Genomic DNA, 20,449 nt, shown 5'->3' with positions numbered 1-20,449 from the left:
CAGAGTCGGCGCGATAAAGGGAACATGTATTCGTGTAGTCCAGACAGATGACAGAAACGCATCCGTCACACATGATGCGACAGAGGGAGTGGCAACTTCCCATGTGACACGTGGGTGCAGGCTGTCCAGCTCCATCCAAACACGGTTGCGTACAATGGTTTCTGTACATCCCAGACAGGCGCACGTACACCCGTCTGCAGAGCGCTTCTGAATGTGCTTTATCTGGACGATTTGGGCGCGTCAATCTTCTAGAGCATTCAGGTAAACATGTTTCTATATGTGCATTCCGGGATTATCCATGTGAGTGTACAGATTCTGTAGAAATGTATACACGAGTATGCAAGTGTCTTCCACGAGGGCAATGGGCCTTCGATGTTCCGTTGCTTTCGCGATTGTATCATTTCGCTCTTTTTGTTAGGTATTTTTGAGACTCTCGCCCTCCCGTAGGCGTTATACTAGAGGGTGCACCCCATTCCGGGACTCTCACGCCGAGGAGGCGCCGTTCTCTTGCGTTTCGCCTGTTTACCTTTTCTTCTTTGAGGGCGTGTTCCTCTTCGAAACGGACAGCTGTCTTGTGCCTATTCCTCCGTCATCGTCCACCACCGTATCGTCCACCACCGTTCAAGATGTCTTCCCTTGTGGCGGCGCAGACCAGCCCCGAGCGCAGCCCTGCACCGGACGTCTTTCCTCCTGTTCCTTCGAATCCGCCGTTCCATCGTCCCGACGCATCTTTATCCTCCTTCTCCTCTTCGTCGTCCTCTTCGTGTTCTTCGCGCTCGTGTTCATCGGTCGACACTGTCGGCCAGGTGTGCAACTGCCATCCGCCCGTGTCGTCCTTTGTGCGAGACCCGGTCCCTTCGCTTCCTGGTTCGATTGCTTCACGGGGTTCCTCGGCTGCGTCGTTGCTTCCGGCTGGGTCTCTTTGTGCGTCGCCTGCACGTGAAGGCTCCGCCGAGGCTGCAGGAGGGGAGAGGCGCAGCTGTCGCCAGTGGATTCTGTGGTTTTTTTCAGCTTGTTTGCGTGTACCTCGCCTTATCTTTTCGCCAGCTGCGGTCCGGTGGGTCGTCTCTGTCCTCGTTCTCCCTTTTTCCCTTTGCGAATCTGTGCGGAAGGCTGTTGGGTCCAGGTTCTTTCTCCTCCTGATTTCCGTCTACTTCAGCGTCAAAGGCTTGGTGTACTCACTGAGCACGGCCGCCATGCTGCCCTATTTCAAGGGTTTAGGGTGGAACGCGGCGACGTATCAGCAGGCGACGGCTGTTGTCTTCGTTCCCTGGGGCATGAAAGGCCTCATTGGGACTCTGGCAGACGCGTTGCCCCTCTTTGGATACCGGAAAAAGTACTACATGCTCACTTCTTCGGTCTTGGGAGTCGGCGGCGTCTTTGGGCTCTGCATCCTTCCGGACGATCTCGCAGCCAACCGCCTCTGGCTGGTCTGTTTGCTTCTCCTCCTCATCCAGCTGCAAGTCGCCACTCTCGACCTCATGTGCGAAGGGAAGTACTCGGAACTGATGGTGGAGCTCCCGGAAATCGGACCCGCCATCGTGACTTTCGTGAATGCGTTGATCTCCATCGGACAGGCGACCGGCAAGATGGTTGTGGGCCCCGTCAGCGACAGACTCGGGACGCGCCCGCTTTTCTGGTTGGCCTTGCCGCTCGCTTCGTCGGTCGTTATCCCCATCTGCCTCAACTATCTTCCTGAGAAGAAGTTGGACAGCGCAGATCTCCAGGTGCTCAGGCGCCACCTCTGGGCGCAGAAGCACGTTTTCGTCATGGGCCTCGCGTTGGCGACGGCGTCGCTAGGCGTCGCAGTGATCTCCCTGTTTGACAGCCAGCAGATTCTCATCGTCTACAGTCTTTGCGCCGGTGTCCTCTTGTCGCTGATCTGTTGCATGGCGCTGCCACGGCCGATCGCCTTCTGCAACATGTACTTCTTCCTGGACCAGCTGCTCCACTTAAATGTATCGGGCGCCCTCGACTTCTTCTACACAGCGACACCTGCCTGCCTTCCGGATGGCCCACATTTCGACTACACGTACTACAACACGTACACGTGTATCGCTGGAGGTGCCGGCGGTGTGGTTGTCTTGGTGCTCTTCCTGAAGGTTCTGCCTCGGTACTCCTTCCGCCACATTCTCACAGCCGCCTGTCTAGTGCGGCTCGCCGCCTCGCTCGTGGACTACATGCTCGTGTCGCGCCTCACGACGCAGCTGAATCTTTCCGACCGGGCAGTCTACTTGGTTGGAGATGCGGTGATTTTAGTCGGGGCTGGCGCGCTGTCCTACATGGTGGGGGTGATGCTGATTTCCAAACTTTGTCCGAAGCACGTCGAGGCGACAGTGTACGCGATCCTCGCAGGCATGGGCAACATGGGCTCCACAATCTCGACTTTACTCGGCGTCGCGGCAATCAAAGAGTTCCACATCAACACGACGACTGATGAAGCGAGGCCGTGCGATTTCTCGCGCATGCCCCAACTAATCTCCATCTCAAACTTCATTCTGCCTTCCCTCTGCGTTCCAGTCTGCATGACGCTCCTGCCCAACACAGCGATGAACGCGCCGCTCCCGGTCGTGGCCGGACTGGAAGACGCGCCCGAGTTCTCCCGCCCTTTGTTCGCTCATGACGAAATGCAGCATGGAGACGCAGGAGGCAGAGGCGAGGAAGAGGGTGAGAACGAGACAAGGCGCACACGCACTGTGGGGAATCGCCAAAGATTGGGAGGCAGCAGCGCATGCGACAAGGGAGAAAGTGAGGACGCAGACGACAGAGAATCAAACGGAGAAGAAGGCTGGCGGAGACGACGAACCCGACGACACAGAAGAAAAGAGACGGAAGAAGGGAGGCGCGGGTGTCTTGACGCGACCAACACAGGTGCCGGGGGGGTGCCTAGGGAAGGTTGGGCGGGAAACGAGGAGAGAAGACCACGGAGAAGTCGGGAGAAACGAATAACCTTGGATGCCGCCGGACAGGCTGAATACGACGAGAAGCACAGAGCCTTTGTTCCAGTTGCGGCCAAGTTAGCGGGGACCGAGTTGGTTGCGGTGCGGTGTGAAGGAAGAAACAAGTGGAAAAGAGTGAGCAGTGGAGAAGCCGAAGGCGAAGAGGGATAGGATACCAGCGCGGGTTGTCATTTTCAACAAACTCGGGAACTCAAAGGGCGTGCCGGCTGAAAAAGCCTCCGCACACAACTCCGCCTCGCCTGGCAGTTTGAAGATGCAAGGAGTGGCAGCAGCAATATCGCATTTTTTTCGTGGACTTGTAGTGCGTCGACCTCTCCCCGCAAGCCCCTGGTTCTTCATCGCTTCTCCGCGTGTTCCATTCTTAGCCCTCCGTTTTCTCTCTTCTAGGTTTCTCTATGTTCTTGGTGACGGGGCCGGTACGCCCCTAGGACTCTTCGTATTATCCATCTAATGTCATTTTATTTTCTTTCCGTTTTTGAGCTCATTCCGCTTCACCTCCGCATCAGCTTTTCGAACACTTCCGTCTGTGCATGTGGTGTAGTATGTTAGTTCCAAATTGGATCTGTTGCTGCGTGTTTCCTTGCATCTTCGAGCTCTCGTTCTGATTCTTCTGACTGTCTCCTTTCAAGAAGGGAGGAATGCGTTCCTTTTGTGAACGCACCTGAGGCTCCTTTCATGCCTCCAAAAGCTCTCACACTTTTCCATTTCGGGTTGCGCGGCCAGTCAGAGAATCTTTCTGTTCTTCACGTGCCTTTCTCAAACAGCGTTGCCGCCATCTGTGCGATCTCAGAGAGACTTATCTGCACACCTTTGAATGAACAAGGCCTAGAATGCACGTTCGCCGATATGGCAGATCCGCGTGGTTTCCTCGTTGCCGTTTTCTGTGCTGCAAGCGTTCAGTCTCGTGTGGTCGACTTTTTCTCGAATTTCCGTCGGTCGGTACGGGGTCTCAAAGCCCTGAATCAGCGAGATTGGTGGGAGCAAGAAAAAAACGTGACGGGACTGGATTGTGTCAGGCCCGAACACGGAAGCGTTGGAATTCCAGAGGGATTTTGTGGCCAGATAAAAGGAGAGATGGCGGTGAGGCCGCAGCCTATGGCGGCACGAGTAACTGTCGCAGAGCATACAGTGACCTTACCTCTTAACAAGAGGCCGTTGAAGCAGAGAAGCACAACGTGACGGTGTCTTCCCTGGAGTCCTCGCACCGGTATGAACCAGTCAGAGGCCAGTCGCGTGCCGTAAGCTGCCGTTAGGACCCGACCTATCGAGGGCTTCCCTAGCCCTCTAGGAGAGTCGATGCATCGCCAGAGAGGGATCTGTGAACTGTGGCGGTGAATTTGGACAAGGGACATCATGGAGATTACCCCTCTCAAGAGAAGTGAATGGCAAGATAGTTCGGTCCCTTTTATTTTGCTCTACCAGCCCCCCGGTCGTCCCTGTCCCTGTCGCGTCAGTGCAGCCGACTCGGGGTGGGAAAAGGATCTGTGAATACATAGAGAGAAAGTGCCTCGGACAAGGAGCGTCTTTCACCGGGCCTGGTGTGTTCTCTGTCCGGCCTCGAGGATTGCTTTTTTTTTGTCTCTCCTCCTTCAGTCTCCCCCTCACGCGAACCAGAACTGGAAAACAGTTCGCCGCCTCGCGCACCACGTACCTCGAGCAGTTCTGCTACGAGAGACTCATGCCTCTAAAATAATCGATCTAGGACATGAATATGGTGTCGTTCGGGATGCGAGGAACACAGGAAGAAGGGGAGATGTGTTGGTACCAGCGACCGCACTCAGAAGTAGTGAAGAACGACTCTTTGAATTTTGTCCTGCTCCCAAAGAGACTTTTTGTCTCGCTAATCACGATTTGCGATCGGTTGGTGCAGAAGATAAAACCTGTGTAAAGAGATAAACAGACACCTTTGTGTTTGCCGTGAAACGCGTTTGTCAAATATATGTAAAGATTCTACTAAAGGGATACTGTGTCTGTGCACTGAACTACGTAAGGAACACCGTAGCGGTCTAACCTGTGGCGGCAGCGAATGCCCGGAAGCGATGGACAGGATCAACGACAGAAAAAAAGTTTGCTGAGCACATCTGAGTACGACACACGCGCAGGTGATGTGGTGTCGGAATGCCATCCCGATTGCAGCCTCCCGTGATGATCTGTAGAACAGGCAAAACTCGACCAAAAATCGTAGCCGGGGGCGAGAGCTTGTTGCCACTCCCCGTTCTCAGGCAAACTGTCGTCGCTGCGCAGCCTAAAGTCGGAAATCCCGACAGTGTGTCACGTTCAAGCTTGGCCGAAACACACATCTGCGGAAACTCGGAAACAGCGCAGTGAAACAACTAGCGCGAGTTGTCTCCGAGTTCGGACTGGACAACGCCGTTCTCGAGATGCTGTTCCTCAGAATCGCCTTATAGGCGGAGATTTCCCAGAAGAGCCGGCCAGGAGGCGCGGTGGAGTGAACTGCACATGGCAATAACCCTGGAGAGAGGGGGGTGGGTGGTGAAGAAAAAGAGGAAACAGTCAGCGAAGCCAGCGGACTTCCAGGTAACTGAGCTCTAGAGAAAAGCCCTCGTTATCGCGTGTCGGAGAGAAGGTAAGGAATACCGTTACCTTGGCAACGGCGAGACACACACCTGTGTCCCGTGTATAGACGTGCGTCCACGCTTGGTTTTTGTTCGTGAAATCGCGGGGCAGCCGGCTCAGCACAAAAAGTGTCTGTTCTCTCCGGTTCGTCGCCGCAAAGGTTAAGTCTTGTCTCTCTATTCCTGTATTCTTCCGTTCTTTGGTTGTTTGTCCTTTCCCCTGACGACGCGGATTTTTTGGAGCTGTGGTCACTCGCCTTTTGAAGAAAAGGTATGTGCCTCGCGCTTTTTTCTCGTAAATCACACGGAATTCTCTTTCCCTTCCCATACTCCTTGTGTCTCGTCCTCTCCTTTTTCGTTTTTTCCCCTCCTCAGTCTCTCATCGGTCTACCATCCTGTTCTAGACCCTCCCGCGACTTGGTCCCCTTTCTGCTCTCGTCTCCGTCTTGCCGCATTCCTCTCTCTTTTTCACTGCATCTCTGTTGTCTCCAGCTACCAGCCGGTGTCCCGCCACGCTTCGTTTCCTCGATCTTTTTCCTGGCACCCCTCCCAGGATCGTTTTTCTTCGGCAGCTCCTCGGAGCATTTCCGCAACCCGTGTGTCTTTTCTTCTCTCGCGAGTATCTGCAAGCTTAAATCCGTTTCCTCTCTCTTCTCCGTTCCGTGCTTCGAGCGCTCTCTTCCCGCTCGCTGCCTCGTTTCCCGTTCTTCGTCGCTGAGCCCCGTCTTCGTTCACCGTCGTCGCGTCGTCTGGTTACGGCGTCTTCCGTTCCGCTAGCTCGTCGGCGCTCCCCCTCTCTCGCTCGCGGGCTGTGCCTTTCTGTGCCGGTCCACAACACCTCGAAAACAGACCGCACAAAAACGCGCAAGCGCCATGGCAGCTCTCGCTACGCTGTCGACCTTCGACACTTCCCACGCCGGGTGTCTCCACAGCGTCGAATTCGATTTCTTCGCGACGCGCCTCGCCACCGCGTCTTCAGACCGCACCATCCGGCTCTGGAGTGTCTCGACACCTCCGGAGGTCTCGACCGGAGCGAATGGCGCGCACGAGGTGACTCCCAAGGCCGCCACTTTCCTGCAGGAGTTGCGCGGGCACGAGGGGCCTGTGTGGCAGGTGAGAGAAGAGAAACACGCGAAACGCAACGAGGGAAGAGTGCATGCAAATGCAAAGGAGCAATGCGTGGAGACCAACCCCGGAAGACACTCTGCACCAAAAATAACTCTCTTGTGGACGCGCCGAATAGAGGCCTCTTGGGGGGGGTGGGGGGGGGGCTCTTCTCGGTTTCCGTGCATCTTCCCTTTCATGCCTCTCCTTCCCATATCCTCCCCTGGCCACTACTCTGTGTTTCTTTTTACTACCCCCTCTCCTTTGTACCCTTCTCCTTGGTACCCCTGCCCATCTCGTCGTTCGGCCTCTTCCCTCTGCGTCTCCACAGCCCCCCGTTCCCGTCTCTCTCCTGCCGCCTGACGGTCTCTCTGCGTCTCTCCATTCCTTCTCCGTTTCAGGTTCGCTGGGCGCATCCCTCGTTCGGCAATCTCCTCGCGTCTTGCGGCTACGACCGGCGGGTGATCATTTGGCAGCAGACGTCTCCGGCGACGGGGCTCCAGAGCCAGCACGGCCGCGTTTTCCCGGCGGCTGCGCAGAGTCTCTTTGCTCCGGTGTACACGAACGAAGACCACACGGCGTCGGTGAACTCCATCGCGTTCTGCCCCCACGAGCTCGGGCTCCACCTCGCTGCGGGCAGCAGCGACGGCTCGGTCTCGGTGCTGTCTCTCTCCGCAGACGCCGTCGCCCAAGGAGCCGGCATGCAGGGGGGGCTGTGCTGGAGCCGCAAGGCCTTCGCCGCCCACTTCAACGGAGTGAACAGCGTCGCGTGGGCCCCGTTCAGGCCAGACGCCCAGGGCGGGCAAGAGCTGCTGCTGGCGACTGGTGGATGCGACAGCCAAGTCCGCCTGTGGCGCGTCGACCCTGCCACTCAGGTGAGAACAGACATTTGAACGGCCTTCGAGCAGAACGAACGAAACACACGTTCTCGTTCCTCTTCGCCTTCCAATCGATGCTGTTCCCTCCTCAACGTGATGGAAACGGCCACATATATATATATATATATATATATAGGTACATATACATCTACATACATATACATATATATATATATATATATACATTTACATATGCATATATATATAAGTAAACATAGGTGCTCTTTTAACCGGCTGAAGTTGCCTTCACACGTATGTGCTGGGGCACGTCTATTTCCGCGTGTAGTTCTTGTGTGTCGCTTGCGCGTGGAGAGAGTCTGTTCTGGCTGGGCGCGAGATAACTTCTGGGCTTCCTGTTTTCCCCTCGCGATTCCTGTTCGGATCTTCTCTGCAGGAGTGGCAGCAGCTACACCAGCTGACGTGCTCGGATCCACACACGGACTGGGTGCGAGACGTGGCCTTTCAGCCTGCCTCTGCTTCCTCCCTTCTTCTCTCTTCGTCGCTGCTTCTCGCCTCCTGCAGCGAAGACTGCACGGTGAAACTGTGGGTCGGCGAGGCTTCCGCGTCGTCGTACACCTGGTCCCTCCTGCAAACCCTCCGGCTGCATGCACCCGTGTGGCGGGTCTCCTGGAGTGTGTCGGGGACGGTCCTCTCTGTGGCATGCGGCGAGAAAGACGTCTACCTCTTCAGGGAGACAGTTGGAGGCCAGTGGGAGAAAGTCTCGAGGCTTGTCGGCCCGGACAGTGTCCCCGCGTCTCCCGCGCCCATGCCGTCACCGGCTCCAGCACAGCCCGGGCAACCGACGGGAACACCTCAGGGCCTTCCCCATGCTCCGCAGGCGTCCCAGCCTCTTCCTAACGCTGCGCCTCCGTCCATGGGTGCCTATCCTTCCCATCCTTCTCATCCGCCGTCTCATCCTGCTCATCCGCCGTCTCATCCTGCTCATCCGCCGTCTCATCCTTCCCTGCCTCCGTATCCTTCGCACCCGCCGTCGCACCCGTCTTTCCCCCCGTCCCAGCCTTCGCTTCCTCCGAACTCGGCTCTCCCTCCTTCCGGCTCTGCTCTTTCTGCGAATTCTGCGCTACCCCCTGCGCCCGCTGGGTCCGCGATCCAGGCGCCTCAGGGTCTGGGCGCGACCGCGGCGGGAGGCCCAGGTGTCTCCTTCCCGCCGGCCCCAGGCTACCCTGGAGCCCCGAGCGCATCGGCCGGCCTCTACGGGCCTCCGCCGACCACCAGCAGCCAGACTTACCCGCACCCTGCGGCTGCCTCGCCCTACCCGCCCAGCGGGGCGTTTCCGCCGCCCGCCGGCGTGCAGGCGCCTGGTCAAGGAATGGGGACCGCTGGGCCAACCCCATTCTTCCCCGCGGGGACCGCGCCTGCTACCCCGAAGCCGCCCGCCTTCTACAACGTTGGAGCCCCAGAGGGACAGATCGGCCAGGGACAGCCAGGAGCCGCGCCGCCGACCGCTGCGCCTTTCTTCCCAGGGGGGCAGGCACCAGGTAAGAAGCTCTGACTCGCGTTTTCAACTGCGCAACCTTCGAGAGGGAAGACCCCAGAAATGAAAACGGAGGATTCAAATTCACTCGCGCTTCATATATATATATATATATATATATATATTTGTAGCCCTCTGTAGATATGCACATGCAAGTGTGTATGTGTGTATGCTGCGTGTTTGTGCACATATATATATATATATATATATATAGGTATATGTACATATATATATATATATATGTTGATATATATATGTGCATATAGGTGTTTGTCTTATGTATATACGGAGCTTGGTGGGTGGCCTTTTGAAGTACTTTAGAAAAGGAGGAAGAGGCGACTGTCGCATATGTTTTGCGAGTGCAGATACGGACTGTTCCGTTTTTTTCAGGTCCATCTGGACAGAGCACTGTGGAGAGGCCAGAAGTCGTGGTTTGTGGAGAGAAGCGTTCACAACATCGTTCTTCTGTGTCGCGTTTCTGTGGGTGACTGCTGCTCAGGCGTGGCGCCTCCGCCTACGAGCCTGTTCCCTAGACCTCCGCAGGGCGCTCCCGGCCCGCAGGCTCAGCAAGGATACGCGCCTCGAGCCCCCATGTACACGCCCTACAAGGCCAATTAAAAGAATCTGGACACACAGGGAAAGAAAAGAAGGAAAGAGAACAGGGCGAAGAGAAGGACAGAGAAACGAGTGAAGAGAAGGAAAGAGAAGGGGACGAAGAGGCGGGAAGAAGAGAAGGCAAAAAGAGGTGGAGAGAGTTTGTAGGAACCTCGGCACGGCAGAACTTTTGGAGTCTTGGCGAAACAGCGGCAGGTCTTTGCCGCGAGACGGGGAAATCGTGGAACGGCGGCATTTTGAAGGTCGCGTTTTACGGGGGCTCTCGAGAAGAGAGAAACGCGAGAGACAGGGAGCAGCCTAGACTTAAAAAGCGAAACGACAAACCGACTTGGTTTTTGAGCGAGGTGTTTGCGCGCTTTTTTTTCTGTGCCCGCGGTCTATGCAACTGCAGACGGCAATTGCACGTTTTAATGAAAGACGTTTCGCCGAGTAGAGACGCACTCCAAAACGGGAAAAAATAGAGGCACTCCGGGCCAGAATGCGGAGGCTCTCAAGCAGACACATCGCAGAAAGCAGCCGGCGGGTCTCGCCAGGAGTTACTAGGCGCTTCCCAACTCCCGACACACAACTCTCGCTGTACACGTTCACCTCGATCTATATGCATATATATATATATATATATATATGAAGTAGTATCCATGCAGCTATGCATACTTGCACACTCATATATAGAGAGAGGATAGTATAGATTTAACGATGAATGCGTGCACACGCCACTCAATCTTTATATATATATATATATATATATATACATACATACATGACATATATATATATATATATGCGCGCCTGCATTCGACTTGCGCAGTTTCGAGACTTTTTCGACGGATCGAAATTGGGGCGGCGCCCCCTGGAGCGGCCAGCGCGTTTTTGTGAATAAACCCGTTCGTCTGGAGAGGCGCAACCGTTTTCTTTCGCCACGAAGAAAGATGCCTTTTTGGTTGTTCCGCGCCAACCCGCAGTGCCGGAAGCAAAAGGAGCAAACGCACCACTGAAATGCGACCCCTGTGCGCGACTACACACGCTGCATGTACGTGCATATACTTGCATATTTATATATATATATATATATATATATATATATATACATACATATACGTGGATATAGGGAGACTGAGTGTCTAAGGTAGTATACATGCGATGTATAGTGGCTGTATATTTGTGTTTTCTCTCTGTGGACCGTATTTTTTACGGTGAATGTGCATAGGGTCCTTTTGAGTAAAACCATGTAGAATTGTCTACAGGCAGGCTCTGCAGTCAGGTTAATCTTTGGCTCCAGCAGCGCACAGGGTCTACGACGGCATCACGGATGTGATTAGCCCCGCCATTTGCAGTTTGGTGCTGCTGGCCGTCGCCACACGTGCAAGTCTTGTAGTGGAAGGCAAAAAAAGGCCGCAGGGAAATCCCCTTTCACGTTAAACGAGGCTCCTGCGTGCGACTATGGGTAGAGACCGAGGCGAGAGAGAGAGACTCGGAGAGAGAAGAGAAGAAAGAGAGAATAGGATATGAGAAGAAAGAGAGAATAGGATATGAGAAGAAAGAGAGAATAGGGGAAGAGAAGAAAGAGAGAATATGGGATGAGAAGAAAGAGAGAACAGGGGATGAGAAGAAAGAGAGAATAGGGGATGAGAAGAAAGAGAGAATAGGGGATGAGAAGAAAGAGAGAATAGGGGATGAGACGAAAGAGAGAATAGGGGATGAGAAGAAAGAGAGAATAGGGGATGAGAAGAAAGAGAGAATAGGGGATGAGAAGAAAGAGAAAATACGAATAGAGGGCGCTGCGCGGCCTGCTTCGCACCGACGTAAAGGGAGAAACGCCTTCTCGGTACAGCTGCCGAATGACGCAGCAAAGAGATAGAGCTGTGTAGTTTGCGCAGTTGCGAGGTGAAAGGCACAGAGCAGGTTTTTGCGTCGCTGCGGAGAAAAGTGGGAGGCGCGCTGGTTTCTTTCCACGCTGAAGGCGGCCTGAACGAGCGGAGACGCAGCCCGTGTCGAACTTCCGCCCCTTGAAAACGCCAGCAAAATTTTGGACCTGATTTTGTGTATTCATCGATTAGGCACGAAGCGAAGAATGGCGGGCACAGTCAGTGTCTTCCGGGGTTCTCTACCGCTGCTGAAGTTTGTAGATCGCAATGCCGTTGCGCGCGGATTTGTTCACAACCCACCGCCCGAGGCGGCTTTCCTTGCTGACTCCGGCGACGAGCAAACCGTAGGAAGGAGACAGCGTGAGGTCAGCGACGACGCCGCCCGTCGGTGCGCCGCACGAGACACTGAGGAGAGAGAGCGCTTTCGACGAGGCCGCGTTCGACTCAGACTCTGCGAACACGTCCACGAGAAAAAAACGAGATAGGACCGAAGGAGAGCACGAGCAGAGAGCGACGGAAAGGAATTGAAGGAGAGGACGCACTGAAGGTAATGGGCGAGTGAAGAACGAAGAAGAGCGACGTCTCCGTGCATACGAAATAATCAGTGCCAAAAACTCTCCGTCCCCAACTCTTCCTCTCAGCCACGGCCCACTTGCGCCGAGCTCAATCCCTCCCCCCAGGCCGCTATTCGCCCACCGCCACCCATGCACCGACATATCTATATCTATATATGGAACCATCTCCCACCAAATATATATATATATATATATCTTGATATAAGGAACCACGTCCCGACAAATATATATACATATATATGAATGTACATATGCATATTTGTATATGTGTAGTATATGGAAGGGAGGGAAGCATTTCTTGTGTGATTACCTTCGTCCTCGCGTTTGTTGCCTGTGCGTTTCGCCTTTACTTTCCACATTTGGATCTGTCCGTCTTCGGTGCCGGAAAAGAAGACATCTGTTCGGCGCATGGCAGCCATGGCCGTGACGCCTGCGTCCTTGCCACAAGCGGCTTCGGCCTTGTCTCCTGTCTCCATTTTCCCTGCTCTCTGTCGCGCGAACTGAGCGCCGAGAGGGCGCTTCAGAGTCGTGGCGTACAACGAAACGACACCCGATGCGCTGCCGCATGCAAAGAGCGACGGCGTGAGAAGTGCACAGCTTTCCAGGGCGGAGAGTTGGGGCGAGAAAACAAGGTGGCTGTCTTGAATCAGCTGAAAAAAAGGCACAAATCCACAAAGCGCCCTAGCTGCAAACAGACAGCACCAGGCGAGACCCGTGGAAAGGAACCTCTCCACACGTGCCGCCGCGCGTCACGTCTTTCTCTCCTGCGTCGACTCGAGCTCTCCCCTCTTCGTTCCAACGATTTTCCCTCCCTCACTTTCCTCGTCCTTCGATCCTTTCCTCTTCCTTTTACTCATGCTCCGTACCTCCTCTATCTCTTGCTTCTCTCCTCCCTCTCTTTCTTCTTCTCTCCTTCTCTTTCTCTTATGTCTTCTCTTCCTCTCTCCCTCGTCCGTCTTCTCTCCGTCTCTCTCCCTTTCTTCTTCCCTCCTTCTCTCTTTCTTCTTCTCTCCTTCTCTCTTTCTTCTTCTTTCCTTTCTTTCCTTCTTTCTCTTTCTTTCTTCTTCTCTCTTTCTTCTTCTCTCCTTCTCTCTTTCTTCGTGTCTCCTTCTCTCCCTTTCTTCTTCTCTCCTTCACTCTCTTTCTTCCTTTCTTTCTTCTTCTCTCCTTCTCTTTCTCTTATGTCTTCTCTTCCTCTCTCCCTCGTCCGTCTTCTCTCCTTCTCTCTTTCTTCATTCCTTTCTTCTTCTCTACTTCTCTCTTTCTTCTTCTCTCCTTCTCTCTCTTTCTTCTTCTCTCCTTCTCTCTTTCTTCATTCCTTTCTTCTTCTCTACTTCTCTCTTTCTTCTTCTTTCCTTCTCTCTCTTTCTTCTTCTCTCCTTCTCTTTTTCTTCTTCTCTCCTTCTCTCTCTTTCTTCCTCTCTCCTCTCTGTCTTTCGTCTCTCCCTCGCCTTCTTCTTTTCCTTGGCGTTTGTGCCGACCTTCCAACTTCGAGCGCAGTTGTCTTCGCCGACAGTTAGCGGTTTGTTCGGCTGTATGATGTCGAGGCGGGAGACTGGGGCAGTGTGGCCGTAGAAGCTGTTGAGGCACGCGCGGAGATTTAGGTTCCAGAGCTTCACGCTCTTGTCGGCGCTGCACGTGACAATTTCGATGTCTCCTGCCGAAGAGAAGGCCGAACGTTCGCCGCGCGCCATCGTCGCCGACGCCGAGGAAGGAAACGAATTGAATTTAACGGATCGAATCGGGCCTGTGTGTCCCCGCAGCGTTGCAACGCACCTGGAAAAAGGAACGAAAAGAGAAAAGAGAAAATGCGCAGATTCTCCGAAAAAGCACGCCGAAAGCGACACTTCCTCACAAGGCGGGGACGGCACGGCGATCCACTGGCCATTTCTATTCTCTAAAAAACCCCGTCCCTGCTCGCCATTGACAGAAAGGACACGGAACCTTGCGCTCGACAGAGAGTTAAAGGAGGCCTTGCGCGCCCTACGGTGAGGCCTTTTTGAAGGAAAAAAACCTGGCAACTCACCAACTCAAAGACGCATCAACAAACAAGTCCAGATCCACAGACACATGCGGAGACACAGGCTTTTCCATATATATTTCCAAATTTCATGCACACATATAAAAGGAGACACCGATACACAGTGGAAATCCGATTAATAGATGTGCAAACACATATACATATATATATATATATATATATATATATATATGTGAATACAAATTTATATATATATATATATATGCAGATAGATAAAGATCGAAAGGTGACGATAGACGTATGGACATGTCGTATGGACATGATGGAGTTTGCGAGATGGAGAGTTTGGTGTTTTGCCTCGTACTTTCTGGTGCTGGCTCGGGCGTCCCATATTCGGACGAGTTCGTCTTCTCCAACTGAGCAGAAGAAGCTTTCATCGGGAGCGACGCAAACGTCCAGGACGGGGCGGAAGTGTCCGCCGGCGTGGACGTTGTTGCGTTGTCCCTCGAAAACGATTTTCTTCTCTTCTTGCAAGTCCCAGAGAATCACGCAACAGTCCTTGCCGCCGGTGTACACGTGGCGGTCGAGAGGCGAGGGCGAGGATCCGACGCCTGCCTCAGGAGTGCGCTCCGAGGCGTCGCCGACGCCAGGAGCAGCGACGCAGGTAAGAGGAAGTTTGTGCCCGCGAAGAAAGGCGGTCGGAGATGCCGATAGAGAGAGCAAAGAAGCGACGGAATTGAAGGTGGACGCCGACTGAAGAAAGGAGACAGAAAGAGACGCGTTCCGGAAAAAGGAAAAACGAAAAATGGAGACACCGAACCGGTGGGAGTCGGAGGTGACCACGGCGTGAACGAAGAACGACACAGGGTGAGAGAGAGAAAAAGAGAGAGAACAAGAGAGAGAGAGAGAACATGAGAGAGAAACGAAGAGAAAACAACAGGGAGAGCAAGAGACGGAAAGAAACGTGGAAGGACACGCAAAACCTGAAGAGAGGCGAGGAGACGCCAGGCAGTCTGTGGACCTGCGCAGGTCGTGTTCTTCCTCTCGGGTTTTTCTCCCTTCTCTTCTTCCGGCATTCCCTAGCTCACTCTGCTTGCCGCTTCTTTCTGCAAAAGTTTAGCCACTTCTTCCTCCTCTTCATCTTCTTCCTCTTCTTCCTCCTCGTCTTCGTCTTCCTCGTCGCGTCGCGCCTTGCCAGAGCGCGCCAGCCGGTTCAGGTACTCGCGGGCGACGCGCAGCCGTCGCTCATCCGGTAGTTCTCCTGCAGTCGCGAAACCCGGCGAAGGAAACGAGGAACGGAAGAGAAATGAAAGTGAGCAAAAACAAAAGGAAGGAGAGGTGAAATGGAAAGAGAAATGAGAATAAAAGTGCGGAGTACGGCGGGAGGCCAGCCTAGAGGAAGGGCCGAGAAGAAGAAAGCACCGAACCGAAGGACGAGACATCATGTGACGGAGGAAAGATACGAATTGGAGGAAAAGCGAGAACAAAGGCGAAGAAGCGAGAAGAGCAGAGACAGGAAAGGAACAGGGAGACGCACGCGAAGAAAGGAGAAAAGGAAAAAGGCAGAAGAGATACGAGGAAGATGAAGAGACAAGAATAACAGGAAGCAGAAGAAGCGGCAGATGACGAAGGAGACGAGAAGAAGAAGGAACACGAATAACAAGACGAAGAGAGAAGGAAGAAGGAAAACACGATAGAGACTAAGATGGAGAGAAGATGCGCGGTTCTTACTGTTCGGGCTTTGAACGAGGCAAACAAGAGAGACAGGAAGACGTGAAAGGCCGCCCAAAGTCGAAGGAGAGAAGATCGAGAAAACGGTTCGAGGAGGAAAAGAAGGTGTTTCAAAGCTTACCTTGGATGTCCTCTTGAGTGTCCGAGTCGATTTCACCGGCGTCTCTGCTGCCTACTTTCTCGTCTTCTTCCGAGAACGCAGGTCCGTCGGCGTCGTCTGAGAGGATTTCTTCGTCGTCGTCTTTCTTCGCTCTCTTTCTGAACAGGCCCTCAGGTCGCGACTCCGCGGGCTGTCTCTTCCGCGGAATCAGCCTCATCCGTTTTTTCTCTTCTTCGCCTTTCCGCCCTGAACGGCCTCCGCCGCCTCTCGGGCGGCCTGTGCCTCGAGAGGCCATCGCGCGGTTCGTGAAGATGGCCGAAACAGGAAAAGAGAAGAACAAGAAGAGTAAACGAAAGGGAAAGAGGGGAGAGGAAAAGAAGCGAAGGAAGGAATACACGACACAAGAGCACGGAGGAAAAGACGGAAAAACTGGGACGATAAGGAGAGAGAGAGGCGAAAACCAGAAAAAAAGATTCAAAGAAAAGACCGAAATAGGAAGCGCGAAGAAGAAAAAACTTGCCCTGAATTGAGAACCGTCGCCCCGCGGGCCTCACGGAGGGCGAGAGGGAGTCCCCGGGGGAGAAGAACGCATGCGCGGAGAGACACAGAAGAAAAAGAGGAAAAAAGAGAAAGAAGAAAAAAGGCGAAAGAATGCCAGATGAAAAACGCGAGAGAGAGAAAAACTCGACATCAGCCAGCCGTGCCAAGTGGGGCCCGCAGAAAATTCCTTGCATGCACATGCGCGTGTTTTTTCGCGCAAATCTGCAACGGACGGCAACCGAGAAAAGGACAGACAAACCAGAAACACGGGGTGTTTGCGCCTCTAACTAAGAACGAAGGAGACGCACGCGTGGCAGCTTCGTCACTTTTCTCTTCTCCAGAAAACAGACCGAACAAACTCTGCGCAGAGAAGGGACTCCGGGTGTCTCTGCAGCTGCTCGGAGGCGCGGCACTTCGACTTTTCCTCCATCTTTCGTCTCTCCCTCAAGATCTGTTTTCCCTGTTTCCACGAGCCTCGGCATCGCCACTCTTCTCTCATGCTGGTCCCTTCAATCCTGTGTCTTCTGTCGATTTCCTGCTCTCGCCTCTCTGGCCGCTTTTACCCCCTTCCAAGCTACGATGGTATACACGTATATGTACGTAAACTGCAGTTAATATAGTGTATACACATATATATATATATATATGTATATATATGTATATGTATATATATGTATATATGTTTGGATCTATGCAGAGAAGGCGAGAGAGATATATGCATGAGAGGAAGTTCTTCCTGTGAATGGTGTTTTAAAGAGTCCTGGCAAGGGTGTATCCCTCTTACGCTTCTGTGGTGTAGGCGTCGCTCTGGCATTCGTGTTGAGTGTTGCGCGTTCTCCTCGTTCCCACTTTCGGAACTCTTTTCCTTCGTTTGGTTTGTTCGTCTCCTTGGTCTTTTTGCTTCGGTCTTTGTTCTCCGTGTTCTGCTTTCCCTGTTGTTTCTCTATTCCCCTTCTCTTTGGGGCAAAGTTGTGAGGGAGAAGACAAAAACCCAGACGAGAGCCGGCTTCTAGGGTCTGGACAGAAACTCGCGTGGCGCGTGTGCGGAGCGCAGCCGATCGCGAGGTTCCTCCGAATACAGGGCGCCGGGTGACGCGATGAAATGAGAGAGACGCCGAGCACATGCCGCGCGCGTGGCACCTGTTCCCGTGGATCGCCGACAGAGGCGGGAGGAATCAGCTGCTAAAGTGTCGACTTCTGCTCGTCTCCTCCAGATCGTGCCTGGCTCCGTTCTCGTCGGACGAGTCGTCGGCCTCTTCTTCCTCTCTGTCGCGTTCGTCGTCTTCTTCCTCCTTGTCTCGCGTTTCCTCCACCTTGCCGCACTCCTCCTCTCCTCTTTCGTCTCTTCCACCAGCGCCCGGTACCTTTTCCCGTTCACCGGGCTCGTCCGCCTATCTCCACGCGTTTTCCTGGTGCCTCTCTTCTCCCCCTTCTTTCTCCTTTTCTTCTTCACGTGCGCTCTCTTCTTCGTGTCTCTCTCCCGGTCGTTTTCAGCTGGCGGCTGCGTCGTCCTTTTCTGCGCCTTGTGCTGAAAGAGACACAATGGGCGAAAACTCTCTCGGACGGAAATACGACAGCGTGGCCGAAGCGTGGATCGACGAGCTTGGCCGCGATGGGGAAAAAAAGTAAGAAAAACGTGAAAACCCCAGACAGCGAAACACCGCCCTGCGGAAGGCCGCCGCCCTTCTGCCTGTCTCCCCCCCGAGGTCGTCTCTCTCCCTTCTTTCTCTCTATCGTTCTCTCTTTTTTCTCTCTATCTTTCTCTCTCTCTTCTTCTCTCTTTCCCTCCCTCGTCATCTCTCTCTTCCTATCTCTTGTTCTCTCTTCCTCTCTAGCTGCGTCTTTCTCTGATTCTCTCTCTCTCCTCGTTTTAGGCCGTCGTGGTACAGTCGAGCGCGCGACTACTGGGAGAAGAAGGAGGCGAGTGTGACTGGAATGCTGGACGGTTACGACGCCGTCTCCGCTGTCGACTTAGAAGCTTCTCTCTGCTTTCTCGACAAAATAAAGGCCCTTCCGGCTTATAAAGGAGGCAGCTGCCAATTCAACTACGCCCTTGACTGCGGGGCCGGCATAGGCCGCGTCACCAAGGGCTGTCTCCTCCACCGGTTTCAGCAGGTAACCCCGGCGTCCTCCCAAGAGAAGTGTTCTGTCCTCTCGGTTCCTTTTCCCTCTCTCATGCTTGGTTTCTGCTCTCTCAGCTTTTCCTCTCTTTTTCTCTCTTCCTTTTCCGTTTCAGGTGGACATGGTGGAGCCGATTGAAAAATTCTGCCGGCAGGCACCTGAGTTTGTCGCCTCGGAGCGTCTGAAAGAGATTTTCCAGCAACCGTTGCAAGACTTCTCCCCTACGAAGAAATACGATTGCATCTGGCTCCAGTGGTGCATCCTCTACCTCACAGACGCGGATCTCGTGGACCTCCTAAGTGCGTCGTCCTCTCCTCCTTAGCCTCTCTTTTCGACGCCTCTCCCGTCTAGCGACAGAGGTGCTCGTGTCTGCGGATGCTTTAGAGCTCTCGGTCCTCTGTGCACAATTTTGATCTCACCTATGCCATGCTAACGGACGAGGACGTGGATGCGGGAAAAAACCGGATCGAAAAGTCCTGAACCAGATCTTCCTCCCTGATTGCATCTCTCTCTTTGGGTATTTTGTCGTATAGGCGTACCCATTCGTGCAGATAGATACATGTATATACACAGATAGATAGACATATAAATGGATAGATAGATAGGTATAGATAGATAGATATAGATAGATAAAGATAGATAGATAGATATAGATAGATAGATATAGATAGATAGATAGATAAAGATAGATCGGTAGATAGATAAATGTACATAGGTCTGACCGCGAGCGCGTTTTGTGTGCACAAGGATGGACGAGGGTGTGGACGCGTCGGTGGCTGTACGGGCACTGGAAGAGCGTTGCGCCCTCCTCTACTTCAGGATGCTGTGCCTCGGCGACCCAGCAGAAGGTGGCGTCGGAAATGTGCGGAGAATCGCGGAGACGCCTCTCTTGCGATCGCAGAGCACGAGATCCGAAAGTGCAGTTTCCCTGCATGCAAGGACCTCAACTCGCACGTTTGGCGAAGATGCAAGGCCTCCGCGCCTTTTGCCCCTGCGGGCGCTCCCTTCTGACGCTCCAGGAGCATGCGTTTCTGCGTGTGTTGTTCTGTCCGTTCTGTGCCTTCTCAGAACGCTGCGCGGGTGCGCTGGAGCACGGCGGCGTCATCTGCGTGAAGGAGAACATCGGCGAGATCGGGTTTGAGATCGACAAACAAGACAACTCCATCATGCGCACAGACAAGCACTACAGACAGCTCTTCAAGCAGGCGGGCATGCGCCTCCTCTTCGACATGCGACAGCCCAACTTCCCACGGTCCCTCTTTCCTGTAAACATGTACTGTCTCCGTCCGCTCGAGCCAAAGGCGGAAACGGCGGAGAACTAGCAAAACGAACGTCAGAGAATGTAAACGCGAGAGCGCGCAAAAGAGAGAGAGAACGAGGAGCAACAGAGAGTGAAGAGATGCGAAGGAACGAACGGGGGCGCTGCGTGGACTAGAGGGACACAGAGTCCCAGACCCAGGCCGCGGGCAAGAAGGGAGAAGAAAGAGAGGAGAAAGACGTAGAGAGGAAGGAAAGTCGAGGAAGAAGGGGAGGTACAGCGAAGAAAGAGAAAGAGATGTCCTCGTTCTCTCGCACGACTTGGCGAGGTCTTTCTGAACTCTTTACTTTGTGTGCGTCGTGAACATTGCGACTCCCCGGAGAGACACACATGTCGACTCTCTTTTCTCTCGAACTCTCGAGTGTCTCTAGTGGGAGTCTGCTGGCTGCGCATGCAGCAAGAATGTGAGGACTCAGCGACAAAGACATTTTTCTTCTCGGATTTTCCATTTGCGGTCGCTTGCACCGGTTTTCTTCGGCGGCGAACCACCAAGCCATCTCAAAAAGAGCCGGCGACTCGTCCCTGCATTTACAATGTGAATTCCCATTTTTCTAGGGAAACTTGAGATGCTGTCACATACACCGTTTTAC

General features: G+C 53.6%; 4 protein-coding genes across 4 annotated transcripts; 3 read left to right on the top strand and 1 right to left on the bottom strand.

Moving 5' to 3' along the window:
* Positions 1–626: 626 nt before the first annotated feature.
* On the top strand, positions 627–3,110 carry NCLIV_023045 (uncharacterized protein; the record flags this gene model as incomplete). The annotated part of the gene is made up of 1 exon (XM_003882499.1): positions 627–3,110. The coding sequence occupies one exon, from the start codon at positions 627–629 to the stop codon at positions 3,108–3,110; it is 2,484 nt and encodes an 827-aa protein (XP_003882548.1).
* A 3,299-nt stretch (positions 3,111–6,409) lies between these two features.
* On the top strand, positions 6,410–9,631 carry NCLIV_023040 (hypothetical protein; the record flags this gene model as incomplete). The annotated part of the gene is made up of 4 exons (XM_003882498.1): positions 6,410–6,649; positions 7,042–7,515; positions 7,913–9,017; positions 9,513–9,631. The coding sequence occupies 4 exons, from the start codon at positions 6,410–6,412 to the stop codon at positions 9,629–9,631; spliced, it is 1,938 nt and encodes a 645-aa protein (XP_003882547.1).
* Positions 9,632–11,732: 2,101 nt separating this feature from the next.
* Positions 11,733–16,175, bottom strand: NCLIV_023030 (WD-40 repeat protein, related; the record flags this gene model as incomplete). The annotated part of the gene is made up of 6 exons (XM_003882497.1): positions 11,733–11,944; positions 12,379–12,718; positions 13,550–13,844; positions 14,414–14,802; positions 15,138–15,310; positions 15,902–16,175. The coding sequence occupies 6 exons, from the start codon at positions 16,173–16,175 to the stop codon at positions 11,733–11,735; spliced, it is 1,683 nt and encodes a 560-aa protein (XP_003882546.1).
* A 1,787-nt stretch (positions 16,176–17,962) lies between these two features.
* Positions 17,963–19,863, top strand: NCLIV_023020 (Methyltransferase like 11A, related; the record flags this gene model as incomplete). The annotated part of the gene is made up of 4 exons (XM_003882496.1): positions 17,963–18,045; positions 18,295–18,535; positions 18,657–18,840; positions 19,610–19,863. 4 exons carry the CDS (start codon positions 17,963–17,965, stop codon positions 19,861–19,863), a joined length of 762 nt encoding a protein of 253 aa, XP_003882545.1.
* Between the last annotated feature and the right edge of the window lie 586 nt (positions 19,864–20,449).

This window comes from Neospora caninum, chromosome VIIa, assembly GCF_000208865.1.
Source record: "Neospora caninum Liverpool complete genome, chromosome VIIa".
In the NCBI taxonomy this organism is placed as follows: domain Eukaryota; phylum Apicomplexa; class Conoidasida; order Eucoccidiorida; family Sarcocystidae; genus Neospora; species Neospora caninum.
This window is presented reverse-complemented; position numbering and strand designations above follow the sequence as displayed.